This window comes from Grammomys surdaster, unplaced genomic scaffold (assembly GCF_004785775.1).
Source record: "Grammomys surdaster isolate TR1022 unplaced genomic scaffold, NIH_TR_1.0 124525, whole genome shotgun sequence".
In the NCBI taxonomy this organism is placed as follows: domain Eukaryota; kingdom Metazoa; phylum Chordata; class Mammalia; order Rodentia; family Muridae; genus Grammomys; species Grammomys surdaster.
The window spans coordinates 405,806-420,904 of record NW_021619512.1 but is presented as its reverse complement, the minus strand read 5'-3'; the positions used below and the strand labels follow the sequence as shown (position 1 = coordinate 420,904).

The 15,099-nt window shown below is 40.8% G+C and overlaps 1 protein-coding gene across 2 annotated transcripts in view; it reads left to right on the top strand.

Moving 5' to 3' along the window:
- Positions 1-1,711: 1,711 nt before the first annotated feature.
- The window catches only part of Ifi16 (interferon gamma inducible protein 16), a 20,596-nt gene continuing 7,208 nt past the window's right edge, over positions 1,712-15,099 (top strand). Inside the window, exons 1-4 of one of the 2 annotated variants that reach the window (XM_028784631.1) lie at positions 1,712-1,994; positions 8,713-8,997; positions 9,961-10,067; positions 13,460-14,413. In XM_028784631.1, the coding sequence (XP_028640464.1) occupies positions 8,733-8,997; positions 9,961-10,067; positions 13,460-14,413 (1,326 nt within the window). In that variant the 5' untranslated portion in view covers positions 1,712-1,994; positions 8,713-8,732. The remainder of the gene's footprint in view (positions 1,995-8,712; positions 8,998-9,960; positions 10,068-13,459; positions 14,414-15,099) is intronic. The other variant, XM_028784632.1, reaches the window with a different exon arrangement.

The following is a 15,099-nucleotide window of genomic DNA, read 5'->3' as shown; positions in this document are numbered from 1 at the left end:
AATGGCAGGCTTCTCTCTAGCTTCTCTTTTTGTCTATATTTAGTGGTGAGGGCAGATCTGGTTATCTGAGAACAATGAGCAGCAGAGCAGCAGGATGACAGTAGTGGCAGATGCAGTGATACAGCAGTAGCATCTATGCTGTCACCAGGCTAAACTGCAAAGGTGGCCAGGCTATTGGACAACTGATAAGACAGCTGGACACTTTGGGAGAGTTGCCAGGACAGAAAGGGAAGAGTAGGAGTAAAGGTGACAGTGAGCAAAGGAGTAGGCTGGGAAGAACCAGAAAAGAGAAATCACCAGTCTAGGTCATTAGGATAGTTCCTGATAATGTTCACGAATTTAGAGCAGTGGTTCTCAACGTTCCTAATATTGCTTCATAACTATAATTTTACCACTCTTATGAATTGTAATATAAATAGCTGATATGCAGAATATCTAATACGCAATCCCTGTGAAAGTATCATTCAACCCGCAAAAGCATCACTGTCACAGGTTGAGAACCATTGCTTTAGAGTCAAAGGGGTCAGACACCTCTGACTTGGGAATTTCAACATTGGCCCTATCATGGACTGAGGCATCTCAACACCTAAGATTGCCCAGAGGCTGTAATACTAGGCTGCCTTCCCATTCCTTGAAATGTTGTAACATTTGAAAAGCTAAAGGTGCTAATGACCTAGGTCTATAACAAGAGCTCTAACTTACTCAAGACCTGCTGCAGGAGAACCACAAGACCAGAAAATAACACTTGCTACTGTTCCTCCTGCCTGCTACATGCTTCTTACTATCAAAGGCAGAGACATTCAGAAGCTACCCAAAACTAGAACTTGGAAAACAACTTAATATCCATCGTTTTCATCCAGGTGAATCAGCTGATCCTGGGGAGTAGACTGGATACCTAACTATGGCAATATCCTGTTTTGTCGACCAGCTGGCAGGCTCACACACCATTATCTACTGCCATTTGTTTCATGTTTCAGGATTACAACAGTCCTTAATCCTTGAACCCTCCTTCCCAGAAAAATGCAGCAGGACAAGCATTATTTAAACCCATAATCTCAATAGAAGTTCAGAGCTTTCCCACTGTTTCCAAGGCCCCAAGGTATCATGAATAATGTAGAGACACTGAGGAAGCACTAACTTCACCATCTAAGGAGGACAACTTAATTTTACAATCAAGAGGAAGGAGGATAATGTCAAATGCCTTTCTATTTATTTGAGGTTGGAGCTTAGAGTTGTGTGTTTGTAACATTATGCTCTGGTAAATCAGGTCCAGGGAACTGCCAATGGATGCATAGGTGCTACAAGAATGACTTAACCCAGAAGCTGTTTCATCTTAGATTTTCCTTGAAACCCATTCACATGCGGCTGGGAACTGACACAGCCAAGATCTTCTGATGCTGTCTCCATCCTGAGCAGGAAAGAAAGAAGTGGCAGGGTGAATTGGCTTTTTTGGTCTAGATTTTCACCTTCATTCAAAGGAATGAAGATTCCTAGGAACCCTTTTGTAAACTTGTAGGACATGACTGTTTTAAATTTGAATCTTGTACCTATGAAGATTTGCAAGAAAAATCCTGAGTGTAACTAGCTCTGGCTTTTTTTGGTAGTTGTTTACAGGAAGAAACCCTTGAGTTTCAGTATCTGAGGAAATCGAAAGCTATGAACATTGTTGAAGGAGATCACATGTTTTATGACTCACACAAAATAGCACAGGATGAGACACCCAGTACTTCCCAGTCTGAGCAGTCTGTACAGTGACTCTACCCAGTGTCAGCTTTCTTTCTCTCTGTGTAAACACTTCATTTTCTCAGAATTTTAGATTATAAAATCCTCTGGTTCACTTTCTAAGAGATTTACTGGTTTTTACTCTTTTATCTACACCCACAGACACACAGACACATACACACACACACACACACACACACACACACACACACACACACACACCTCTTCATATCCTGCAAAAGCTGGATACCACTGAAGAAATTTCTGAAGAGGTGAGTCCTGTCCCTGCTTTCTGTGGAAAGTAGATACTTTGTGAATGCACAAAACTACAGGTGAAATCCCTGCTGATGTTTTGGTTGAAAGAGAAGGAAGCCAAGCTGGTGGCTGCTACACTGAGCAGTGAATCTGCAGTAGCTGGATTCAGGTCCTTGGCTCATGAAGATGGTAGGCATCCTTATTCTTCTACCAGTAGGACTGAGCCAAAAAAAGGGGCATATTTCAGACTTTAAATACACTTTTTAGAGGGAAGTCAGGATAAGTGAGTAAGGAGAAGAGGGCTTTAGTTTTCTTGACTAGAGGGTGTTTAGAACCTGGTTGTTATGATAAATGGCTGAGAAAAAGTCAATTGTGACAGGAAAAATTGCCACGAAGTAATGTTCAGTGAAAAATGCATCATGATATTAAGCTGCATTATCTAGTATTTCAATAGTACACAGCCAGAGGGCTAATGGGCACAAGTGCTCAAAAGTGTCTCCGTTTCATAGTTATTGAAAACATGGAGTTTTAAAGATTTCATAAGCACATTTAATGGTCTTCATTCACTTCTGCGTCAAGGGGATAAGGTGGTATTGTAGACATCTTCTGTAGACATGGCTAATTTATATCACCCTTAAAGTTAATTGTTTTGAATTTTTTGTCTTTTTAGTTTTCTTTGTTTTTGTTTTCTGGTGGTAAGATGTAGAAAAGAGATGGAGAATTAATTTGAAATAGGTGTATATTTCTTCAAACTTTTAGACTGTTCTGAAGACCCTCTGTGCACTGTGGTTGATCTATTACCTAAGTTTATTAATTATGCTACTCAGACTTTCTAGAATTGTAAAAAAGTTATGACCTTGTTCATTTAGAAATTAGGTAAAACTCCTAAATTGAGCATAAAAACTTTATTTTTAAGTTATTATTAGACAATTCTATTATTAAAATTGTTATTTATTTCTAGGAGGTAAACTATTGTGATTTCGTTGGTTTTCTGACAGGAATTTTAATTTTTACTTCTAATTAAGACAATGCTAATATAGAAAAATTGGATCTTATTAGTTACTCTAAAATATTTATTTTAAAATTTCCACCTTTAATGTATGTCTGAATGATAACATTTAGCTACACATGTTAAAGAAGATTTGCCAAGGATGTTAATTAACTGATTATGTTAGGCCTCATAGTGTAGGTTGGGGACACTTTCTGACTCCTATTATGGCCATTTCTTTAATGGTACATCTATATTTCTTTTCTTGCCCTTTCTTTATAGCTAGTGGCTGACAACCATAGACAACAACATCCCTGAACTTAAGTTGTTTACTCCCTCAGAGGCCATGGTGATCTTCTTCCTGTCTTTCCTCTCTCTGAGGAGAGTTTCAATCCTGAGATAGAGGCTTGCCTAGGCAACTTCAGTTTTCACCTAGCTTAGGTTTTACTCTGAGGAGCTCTCGACTGTACATACCATTTTCTTGTCACACTTCCAAGAGCTCTTCCCTGTGCATCAGCACATATGACATCAGCACATAGGAAGCTGCTGAGGTGCTGATGCCAGACAACACTGTTGAGACTTTCTTCTGTGAGTGTGAATTGGTCTGCATTCAAAGACTCATTCTCAGTTTTTATTTTACTCAAGGTGAGCAGAGGGCACCTTTTTGCACCACTGGAGGTGACTATATTTTGATATTTAGGATTTGCTGGCTGAAGATGGGTTTTAATACAAATATCCGAAATACTATACTACTGGATATTATTGAGACTGCTATCATTATTCCAAAATTAAAAAAAAAATATATTTCAACAGTGAAGCATGCGCATTTACATGTAAGCAGAGTGTGTTTATAAAAAGATAAAGAGATATAGAATATGTTCAATGGGAGTGTGTGGAGAGGTATGGGGTAAGGGGCTGTCTCAGCAGTCCCATGCCAAGGCATCTCTTCCCACTGAGGGACCAGCCACACAACAGTATAGTATAGAATAGAGTTTATTCAGGGCAGGGGAAGGGGAGCCAGGAGGGTAGCAGAGGCAGAAAGAGAAAGAGAGAGAGAGAGAGAGAGAGAGAGAGAGAGAGAGGTAGAGGAGTAGAGGCCAGCCATGAGCATCTGGAGAGAGGAGGAGGGGAAGGGGGAAGGGGTGACGGGACAGAGAGAAGCAAGAGGCAAGAAAGGAGCAAGAGAGCAAGAGTGAGAAAGCAAGAGAGAGAGGAGGGGGCAAGCAGACACTTTTATAGTGGGCCAGGCCTACCTGCCTATTGCCAGGTAACTGTGGGGGTAGAGTTTAGACAGAATGCTAATGTTCTTTTTTTTTGTTTAATTAAAAAAGAAAAACTTAGGAAGAAGTGATGGCAAAGCAACAATAGAGTCATCGTGATATCTGGCTACTTCCTGCTGGCATTGGGAGCAATGTGTCTCTAGGGAACCTGGAAGAATGGGTATGAGGGATGTTTGTCCAATCTTGGAAGAGTTGGGTGTTTCCTGCTGTCTGGGGTCTATGGAGCCATCTGAGGATAGATCAGAAAGAACAGATCCAGTAGAAGCATCTGTGTGTGTGACAGGAGATGGAGCATCTGGAGTTTGCCTCTCTGAAGCTGTTCTGGATGCGCCTGCACTTGACAAGACATAGGGAATAAGACTAAGTACGTTTGGGAGAAAGAAAAATTTTTCTTAAGATGTACATTTGAAACTCAGAATGATCCCATCCTTTGGAATAGGTAGTAAATGGGAACTGTAGGCAGATGTACTTATCTGGATGGAGTCTATTTGGTCCGTGAGAGGCAGATCTGAGTGGGTTTCCTGTAGCATATAAGTTTACTAAAGAGATAACAGCATGAGTTAACAACACGAGCAGTCTTTAAGATGAGTCTTTGCTGGATCATATAGTGGAATGTTTTATTAGAGTTAGGCAAATTTTTAGGAATTCAGATAATTTAGGACAGTGGCATAGCAAGAAGAGGAAATACGAAGCATTTAATCAATGGAAACTGAGTTTAGGTAATGATATAACAGATTACATCTGTGAAAGCTTAGCTGCCAATGTAGCCAGAAGTCTGAGAAAGAGTAAACAATAATCTATCAGTTATATATTATTTTTAAAATGACAGAGTCCACTAGCCAACAGTTCCCTTGGTCTCCATGGTCTCTTGGGCGAAGTCAGTCTGGTTTTCAAGTGCAGAAGATGCAGGGATTTTTCTCTGTGGAATTGATACACATGACATTTTGGTTTAGCCAAGTCATTTAACTCAGGACATTCAGTTCTGTCCACTACATTTTTTAGTGACTATATCATCGGATATAATCCAGGCAGTATCTTCTAGGTGTCCAAGTCTTCTGAAACCATCTTGGGTCAACTGTTAGAGGCTTTGGGAATTCTGCTGTCGTAATCTTAAATATTCTATTAGCAGACTTGTGACAAGATTGAGGACTGTATAGATTGGTTGTAACTGAATAGAATTTAATAGCAGTAGCAAAAACCTGTCAAGACTGGATAGGAAAGAGTCTTAAGTAACTTTGGCAGGATGGGTAGGTAGAGAAAAGCACATATTTTTATTAGCAAAGAAACATTTGGCTAGAACCAGAATAAAAAGTTAGCAGCAGTGGCATACGATCATATGGCCAGCAGGTCAGGGCTGTGGGCTACAGGTCATGGTCCTGGGTTGTGCTATGGCCCGCAGCTGAGGCAGAGGTGCTTCGAGTTGGATCAGCACCACTGCAGAGCAGGACTTCCTTCAAGCAGCCAGAAGCTGTGGACCAGTGTGCACTAGCTACTCTTGTGGTAGACAGTACTATGGGCACACTCACTTTATAGGTCTGAATAGAAAGGGAGAGAGACTCCCTCCTATGTTTCGGCAGCCAAGCCCTTTGTGAAGGTGGTTGCACACATGGGAAAGCAAGTCTCAGAGAGGGTCTGTGGCAGGATGCAAGGAGTAGACCCAGAACAGAGCTAAGGAACACAGTGGGGGAAAGGAGCAAGCAGAGTCCCAGACCTGCTTTTCAGGCAAACTGGCAAACTTAGTGGCTACAGCCAGTGGCAAATGACAGAGTAGGAGGGGAGAAGCCTATGCTACTGGTAGAGACTGACCCCTGGGTGAGACTCCTGGGGGATGGGGACTAGAGCTTAGAGGCAGTCCTCCTAAGAGAGCAGTTTGTCCAGGCCCAGCCTGGGGTTCTCAGCTGCAAGAAAGAAATTGTCTCAAAAGGAAAAGGGAAAGTCTCACCCAAGAGAAAGAATCCTAGAACAAGTATCAGGGAAGCACAGGGTTAGCTCCGAGCTCAAGAAATCTTCCCTGGGACCATGTGGATGATTACTCTGACCCATGGGGGATGGGGGTTACCAGTTCTAGCCTAGCAAGCATGGATCTCTTTTGGTAGCTGGTGTGATGCAAACTTGCAGATTTCCTAGTCTCGGCACCAATGATGTGTTTATAAAAAGAGAAAGAGTATGTTCTGTGGGTGTGTGGTGAGGTATGTGGGAAGGGGATGTCTCAACAGGCTCATGATGAGGCATCCCTTTCTCCCTGAGGGACCAGCCACACACCAGTATAGTATAAAACAGAGTTTATTCAGGGCATGGGGAGGGGAGCCAGGAGGGTAGTAGAGGCAGAGAGAGAGAAAGAGAGAGTAGAGAAGTAGAGGAGTAGAGGCTGGCCATGAGCACGTGGAGACAGGGGAAAGTGAAGAGGGAAGGGCGAAGGGAAAGAGGGACCAAAAGAGCAAGAACAAGAGATCAAGAGAGAGAGAGGGGGGGGAGGGGACAAGCAGCCCCTTTTATAGTGGACCAGGCCTACTTGGCTATTGTCAGATAACTGTGGGGGTGGAGTTAAGACAGAATGCTAACACAGAGTTTATCAAATACATTAAGATCTCCTATCATTTCACATCAGTTGATATTTTGAAATAAGCTTATTGTCAAAAAATCAAAAAATAAATACAACCTTCATATTTTTGAAACTCTTTTGGTTTGTAGTATCTTAGGCCATTGTAATACAAAATCATCCCACTATTTTGCTGAAAGTATACTGCTCTGGAGAATATGGTCTTTTATATAATCTGATCTTCTTTAGTGTTCTTCGCTGTCAATGTTCTGTTTCTCTTTGTAGACTTGCCTTTCATCCTCTGAACATTGTCTGCCTGACAATGCTGTTAAACAATGTTAATAGTCCAAGAACATTTAGCATTCTGATTAGAATATTACACACTATTACACAAACACACACATACACACACACAAAACGAGTGAGAGAGACAGAGAGACAGAGATAGACAAACAAAATAACCCATAACTAAAATGACAACAATTTAAGCAAATCATAGAATCAATCCATCCTTGAGAGTTATCAGGGATGTACAGAAACTCCGAGTCATATATAGAAGAGGAACTTGGGTCTGTTGGGGGAATCTGGAGAGTTTCCAGAAGGCAAAATCTCAGTTGATTCTTAAAGGTTATCATAGACGACAGGCCGAGAAGGTAATGCAAGAGTAATCATGAGAAGGACAACATCTACTTCACAGAGCACAGCAAGGCAAAGGGTGCTGTGTATCCACAGTGTAATATAGCACGAATATAAAAGAACCAGATGTAAAAGAGGCAGATTATCCAAGAACTTCCAGAGTATTTTAAGGAGTAAGGATTTTTTAAAAAAAACTGGTCAGCTATTAACTTATTTTAGCTGTGTTTAAACACAGCCTGTGCAGAGAAAACTGTCACTATGAGCAAAGAAAACCAACTAAAAATGTCAAGCCTAAAAAGAGAAAAAGCATGTAGCTATTGAAATATCCCCCCCCCCCCAGTGAATGCCGTCATCTAGCACTAGAAAGTACCGTAGGAAACAAGGTCTAACATCTGGTGAGACAGGATGCTAACGGAAACTGCTTAACTAAGAGCCAAGTAGACTATAGTCTGTTCACTGGCAAGGTTCACCCTGTTGTAGCCAATACCCACTCCTGTACATTGAGAGAACATGCAGACCATTTACAGGTAAGCCACTTGCACACTGGCAAGTCGGGAACTCACAGGGGGACATCTAGGGACAGGTTCTAATACCAATAGACAGTCAACTAATCTGGACCCCTGAGAGCTCCGAGAGACTGAGCCCCCAACTGAAGAGCATAGGTGAGCTGGCCCAAGGCCCCTGACACATATGTAGCAGAGTTCTGGCCTTAGTGGGAGAGGATGTTCCTAATCCTGAAGAAACTTGATGCACCAGGATGGGGAAATACTGATACAGGGATGGGGGGGAGTATCTTCTCAGAGGCAAAAGGGAGGGGGATGGAGGGATGAACTGGGTAAGGGGGATCTGAAAGGGGGGGAACAGCATTTGGGATGTAAATAAATAGGTAAATAAATAAAATAATAAACAACTGTTAAAAGAGAAAAAATGATGAGAGGAATCAAGGTCCATCATTATTATATAACAGAAAAAAAAAGACCTGGGATTTCAGCCTTCACAACCCATACTCTATACACTGTAACTAAGGATGATTTCCATGCTTTCCCATAGCCACTTTCCCTGACCTCACTCAGCCATCATCATTAACAGGGAAGGGTTTCTTAGACATGTTTACTAACCAAGCAGTTCTGCACCCATTGTTTCCCCAATGGCGCAGTTAGTAATCAACGCTCCCTTTTTTTCACATGCACAGCTATGGACAACACTATGTCATGGGTTGTTTGCTCACCTAGATATACTCTGCATTTTAAATTGTCTGTTTATGTATGTAATTCATCTACTGTTGTTTGTAGGCTTATCTATAACTTGAGAGATGGTGAATCACTACAAGAAAATTGTTCTTCTGTTCGGATTAGAATGTATCAATGACTATAACTTTAGAGTCCTTAAGTCTTTACTGATCCATGACCTAAAACTGACTAAGAAAATGCAAGATGATTATGACAGAATTAAGATTGCTGACTTAATGGAAGAAAAGTTCCCGGAGGATGCTGGACTGAGCAAACTGATAGAAGTATTTGAAGATATTTCAGAACTTGAAGATTGTGTTGATATACTTAGGAAAGAGATGGAGAAAGGTAATAGAGAAGCAGTCTGGATGCCCACTTTTCCTCTATTCTCCCAAACCTTGCTGGCTCCTTGCAGTGATCACAGCTAATATATATGCCTCTTCCCCAGTGTCTGCATCAGGACCTACAGAATGGCACCACTTTAAATGGTGGAAACTTAGGGAACTCCTTTCCTACAAAGAACTGTAATGGGTTTGGAGGTAGATGTCTTTGGGGTGGGTGAAAACAACAAAAGCAGAAGCTGCTTGGAGAAACAATACCTTCCAGTAGAGTGGAATGGGTAGAAAATTACAAAGTGAAAATTTTAATACCATATTTAAAATTCCTCTAAGAAACACCATCATTAGTATGTCTTCCAGCAACAAGGGTGAGCCAATATTTAAGTAGAATCCTGAATCTAAGAGATGTGAAATTCCCTTTTATAAAGTTACTGGGTTCAAAATAAATGGAAACAAACATAAGCATATTGCCTCACATCTGTGATCTTAGCACTCAGCTGGCTTGGGCAGAGAGATCTCCAGTTTCAGGCTAGCCTGGGGATCATGGTGAGATCCTGTCTCAAGAAAATAAAAGAGAGCCCAAAAGTAAGTGATAGAAATTCACTGTTAAGCCTCTGTCACATGTCAGAATTGATTACATCTTCTTTCTCTATTTCTCTAATTTGGGGTGACCTATAGAAGATAATCTGTCAAATTATAGAAATTTTATATTCTTAAAATCAGCTATAGGATAAAAGGGCTGGGTGGGGGGCTTGGCTGGTATGCATAGACGTCCCCAAGAGGGAAGAGTGTCATGGTAGTTGCACCTGAGAAGAGCAAGGAAACCCAGAAGCAGTTTCTGTGTTTGTATTGTTGGTGGCAGGGGCAGGAAATATACTGAGACACAAGCAGGAAGCAAATGCATGAAATGAACTTCAGCTGTCTTACAACAGGACAGCTTCATTTATTAATTGTATTTTCTTCATTTCATCAGTTAAAAATAAAACCAAAATAAAATCTGAATCCAGTACTCTACCACTTACCCCCAACATGATGAAAGTTTGGGAAGTAGAACCAGCTATGACGACATCTTCACCAAAGGTACGCTGTTAAGATCTCACTAAAAAAGCACTCACTAAGATTGTTCTCCCAGGACTTTTCTCTGAGTACTTAGTATAAGCCCCTTATCTGTGTCACGGACCTAGCTAAAACAAAATGAAGGGTAAACATTTTCACAATTTCTGGTCACTCATTTTGTTTTAAACTGAAGGACAAATGTGTACTTTATTATAACAAAATTTTCTATAGCAAATACACACAATCATTACTTGCTTTGTGAATGTTTGTGTGTGCACGTGTGTGTGTGTGTGTGTGTGATTTACATACATGTGTGTGCATGATATCCTTGATGTCAAAAAAGGATTTAAAATACTCTGATTAATCACTCTATGCCTTACTCCTTTGAGATACAGTCTCTCCATGAACCTGGAGCCATGCTGGTAGGCAGCAAGGCTCAGAGACCATCCTGTCATGCATTTCACAGTGCTAGGGTCACATACCCATACACATACACTAGGAAAGCTTAGACTTTTATGTGGGTGCTGAGATCCGATCTCAGACCCTCATGTATGTGCAGCAATTATTCTTGCCCCATAAGTCACCTCTCCAACCCCACATTATTCCTTTTAAGAACATTTGCGAAAGTAGCAGTCAGTTTAAGGATATGAACTTCCAAAGCCTGTCAAAGGACACTAAACTCAACTTGTACTTTCTAAATGTACATGCGTGTCCTGTTCTCCCACCATGGAATGTGCATAGAGTAGTGACATACATGAAGTATTTCTGTTCCTGGACAAGATGATCCTATGCTTTTCTCTGGCCATTTGTTCAAAAAGTGCAGTTCCCAAGGAATCAATAGACTCAGAATCCAGTAACCTGGAATTAATTATCTTGGTATTAAAACCATTGTTCTTCATACAATTTTAAAACACATGACAGGGACTGAGGATAAAACCCTATAGTGGAGTCTACCTTGGCACACACAAGTCCCCAAGTTCAACCTCTAACACACAAAAGAGAAGATCAGCTATTACTGGTAGGATATGTATGCATTTTTTCCTTTGAAAAATGGGGAAATATACAACAACAACAATAACAACAACAACAACAAAAACCCTGAAGCCTCCATAATTCCACCATATGACAGTCAGTCATCACAATACCAAATGTGTCTATGAAGATGTCAGTAAGATGCTTTTGCTCTTGACAAGGTATATGTTACTAAGAAATAATTTATAATAATTTAACCAGGTTTATCACATAATTTGATTATTTAAAACACATTATCTTTACATATATTTAAAAGAGATATGATTGGGCTTCCTTTATACTAGAAAAGAAGTCTACCTACCAGGTGAGGTACAACATGATTGACAGAAATATTAACTCTGTGGTCCATTCATTGAAGATATTCCAGACTTCTTCACAATGATAAAAATCTTGAAGGAGCTTATCATCTAATCTTGCACTAACTTATTTATTCAACGTAACCATTCATCTTTTAGTGTACATTGTGAAACCCTGACAACCATTTACAAATGTTTATTTTATTGAATTCTATCATACAACGAATCTCTATATGACCAATGTTTTGTCTTTTTAATAATTAGAGTTGCACTACTTGGAATGTAAAATCAATGTGCACATCTAATTATCTGTCTTCATAAGTAATGATAATAATATAATTAAAACAGATCTAAGCCCGAAGAAAAGGCCATAAATAATCAGTTTTTTTCAGATGACATCAACTATTTTATTTCTTTTTTCCTCTTGTTTGTTTGTTTGTTTGTTTGGACAAAGGCTTTTTAATGACTGTATTTTACAAATACACCGGAGAATCATGCATTGGATGTGATTCGGGGCAGCAAGTCTGCACACTCCTTTACAACTAGACCTGTGAAAGCAAAGCCCTTCGTGCCTTCTATCGTTTATTGTTTCCTACATGATCTTCAGAATAAACAAAACCCCTGTCCTTTCGTTGGTATGGGTTTCTTTGTCAAATTACCATTGCTGAATGCATCTATTTCTTTCTGTTTCTCAGAAGACTTACACACCGAGGGAATCAGAAACAAGCAAAGAAAACACTAATAATTAACATGACAAACTTTTTACACGGTTTCACTTTTATTAGTTTTTACTTTTAAAGCTAAGTTTAAAATCATTCAAGTTTTATGCCTCATATAAGTTTATATAAGTATATTAAAAAGTCCTAAACATATGTATTGCTTTATTACACATTCTTCTTATATATCTCTTTACATTCATATATACAGTATTTTCATTTAACTAAATATAAAAGAAAACAAACAAACAAACAAACAAAACAATCCACGCTACTGCAGGCAAGGCACCAGCGAACAGGCCTGTTCTCAGCCGGCAGACTCTGACTCAGAGCTCCGAAACCTCTCCACCCAGCTAAGTGGCTAAGTTCTGCCACGCATGCCCCACGAGTCCAAATTCCCGTGGCTGGCTGGGGTCCCCTGCCACTGTACCTTTCTCTGGAACCAGCTGAGCTGCCACGTGAAGGAAAACACCACACAATCTTAGTTTAGAATCAACAGGTGGCAGAATCGCTGGGCGCAGCAACTAGCGTCCTAATTTGTAAACTATTCTATGTTATAAATCCTCTGGTAGTGGATCCCTGCAAATCCGCCACCTGAACCGGGGGCCTCCACTACCTACATTTTGTCCTCCAAGCTCTCTCCTGTCCAAAATCAAGTATCTTTCTTTTGCCTCCGGTCTTCCTTTCTCTGACCTGGAAGTCCCGCCTACTCGCCCCGTGATTGGCTCCTTGAAATCTTTATTCATTGGGGGAAGGTTCTGCCACAGACCCTAACCTAAGCACATATTTAAATGAGCCTTGCCTAGCACTTACTAGGCAAATACTATACCAACTTAGCTCCATCCGATCTCCCGAAAGTTTAACTCTGTGGTCCATTATTTAAGGGAACCTGTTATACAGTTATAATCAGATCACCTGAAAGGATGGTGACAGGGATTCTTGTGTCCCCAAAAGCAGACAATTTGAAGTGGCTTCGTTGAGAAGCTGAGGGGAGAAAAACCCACAAATGGGAGCCAGTTTTGTTTAAAGACTTGTTTCCCATCCAATAACTCTGAGTCTGAGTCTGAGGTTACCTTTTGTCAGTTTTATAAGACATGCAGAGTCAGTATTCTGAACCAGACCAGTGAAATTTAGTGCCCTCGTTTCTAAGGGACATTCTGATTAGAAAGGGAAAGGGCTAGGTTTAGGAAGTACCTACATGCAATCTGAAAATGCTTCATGAAGCCCAGCTGGGGCAGGGTAGGGACGAAGGGGACACTAGCAGAGCAGAAGTATTTTCGAAGGAAAAAAAGACAAAGACGTGTTTGATCTGATTTTGTTTGAACAACGTTTATTAGGATACAAAGAATTTTTTAAAACTATTTCCTTTCAGGAAAGCAAAGACACTATCCCTGTATCACCTGACACCATGACAACACAGTTTTGGGAGGAAGAGCCTAACATTCCAGAACTTTCAGCAACCAGCACATACCCAGATGAGTGTGAACCCCTAACTCCTCAGGAGTTTCCAACAACAGCCTCCAGCAGCCTCCAGACCCCCCTGGAGCCTCCAGAAATATCATCCACCATATTGGCAACATCTCAGGCTTCTTCAGCACCATGTTCCACCTGTGACAAGGCTTCTCCTGTGTCTCCAGTGACAACCTCCAGCATCACTCAGATCACCCAGCCCTATCAGGTAACCTCAACACTTTCTTATAGTCACCAAGCTACTCTGGAGTCTCCCAAAGCAGATACCAGCAGTGTCCAGACCTTTCACATGACACCAGCCACAATGACCAGTGGTCATAATTGTCCTCAGGCACCTGCAGCAGCAGTGTCCAGCAGATTCAATAAACCTCAGGTGACCCCAGCAACACTGCCCAGCAGTGTCCAGGCCCCGTGGATGCCTCAAGCTACAGTGTCCAGCAGTGTCCACACCTTACGAATGACCCCAGCAACAATGACCACTGGTTGCAATATTCCTCGTGTGTCTGCAGCAACAGTATCCAGCAATAACCCTCAGGTGACCCCAGCAACAGTGTGCAGCAGTGTCCAGACCTCGAGAATGACCTCAGCAGCAATGACCAGTGGTTGTAATAGTCCTCAGGTATCTGGATCAAGAGTACCTGTCAGTTACAGTAACCCTCGTGTGACTCCAGCCACAGAGCCCAGCAGTGCCCAGATCTTTGGAATGACCTCAGCAGCAATGACCAGTGGTTGTAATAGTCCTCAGGTGTCTGCAGCAGCAGTGTCCAGCAGTTACAATAATGCCCCTCAGGTGTCTTCTGTGACAGTGCCCAGGAGTTTTTCTGCTATCCCAGTGTCTCCAGCAACACCGCTCAAGGTAATGATTGGCTATTCTCTTGATACAATGAGGACAAAATGAACACAATCTTGGAAGATGTTACCATTAACCCTCTATGATGTATGGTGTCTTGTTGGAATAAGTCACTTGTCTATTTTAAACATATTATTCGAGGTCCTTCCCTAAGTTCATTTTATACTCCTCTTATACTCGGCTGCATTAAGAAAACCTACAATTCACTGAACACCTGACCACCCTTGTTCTTTAAGGGACACAATTAAACACATATTTAGTTTTACTTTTTTTGTTATTTCGGCTTTCATCTTTATTTTTTTTAACATATGTGTGGTATTTCAGTGGAAATGTGATGTAGAAATATAAAATGTATTCTCAAATATTTCCTTTTTTATGTTTTTAATTATAACAATATCATCTTAGAAAACTTAGGAAAGTAGGTAATATACAAAAATAAGTTTTAAAATAATCTAGAATCTCTTTATACAATGCCACATTTCACTATCCAGTTTTGTCTTTTGTTACATATATGCAGAATATCCTTTACTTACCAGAGTTGTGTCACAATTCACCTAATTTTCTGTAGTGTTTGTTTTTAAAATTTATTTAAGTGGGCCTGGGAGATGGCTCAGTGGGTGAAAGCACTTGCCACAAAAGTCTTACTGTGGTGCGGTGCTCGCGCCTAGGGATCGCTGCAGGATACCGGGGTC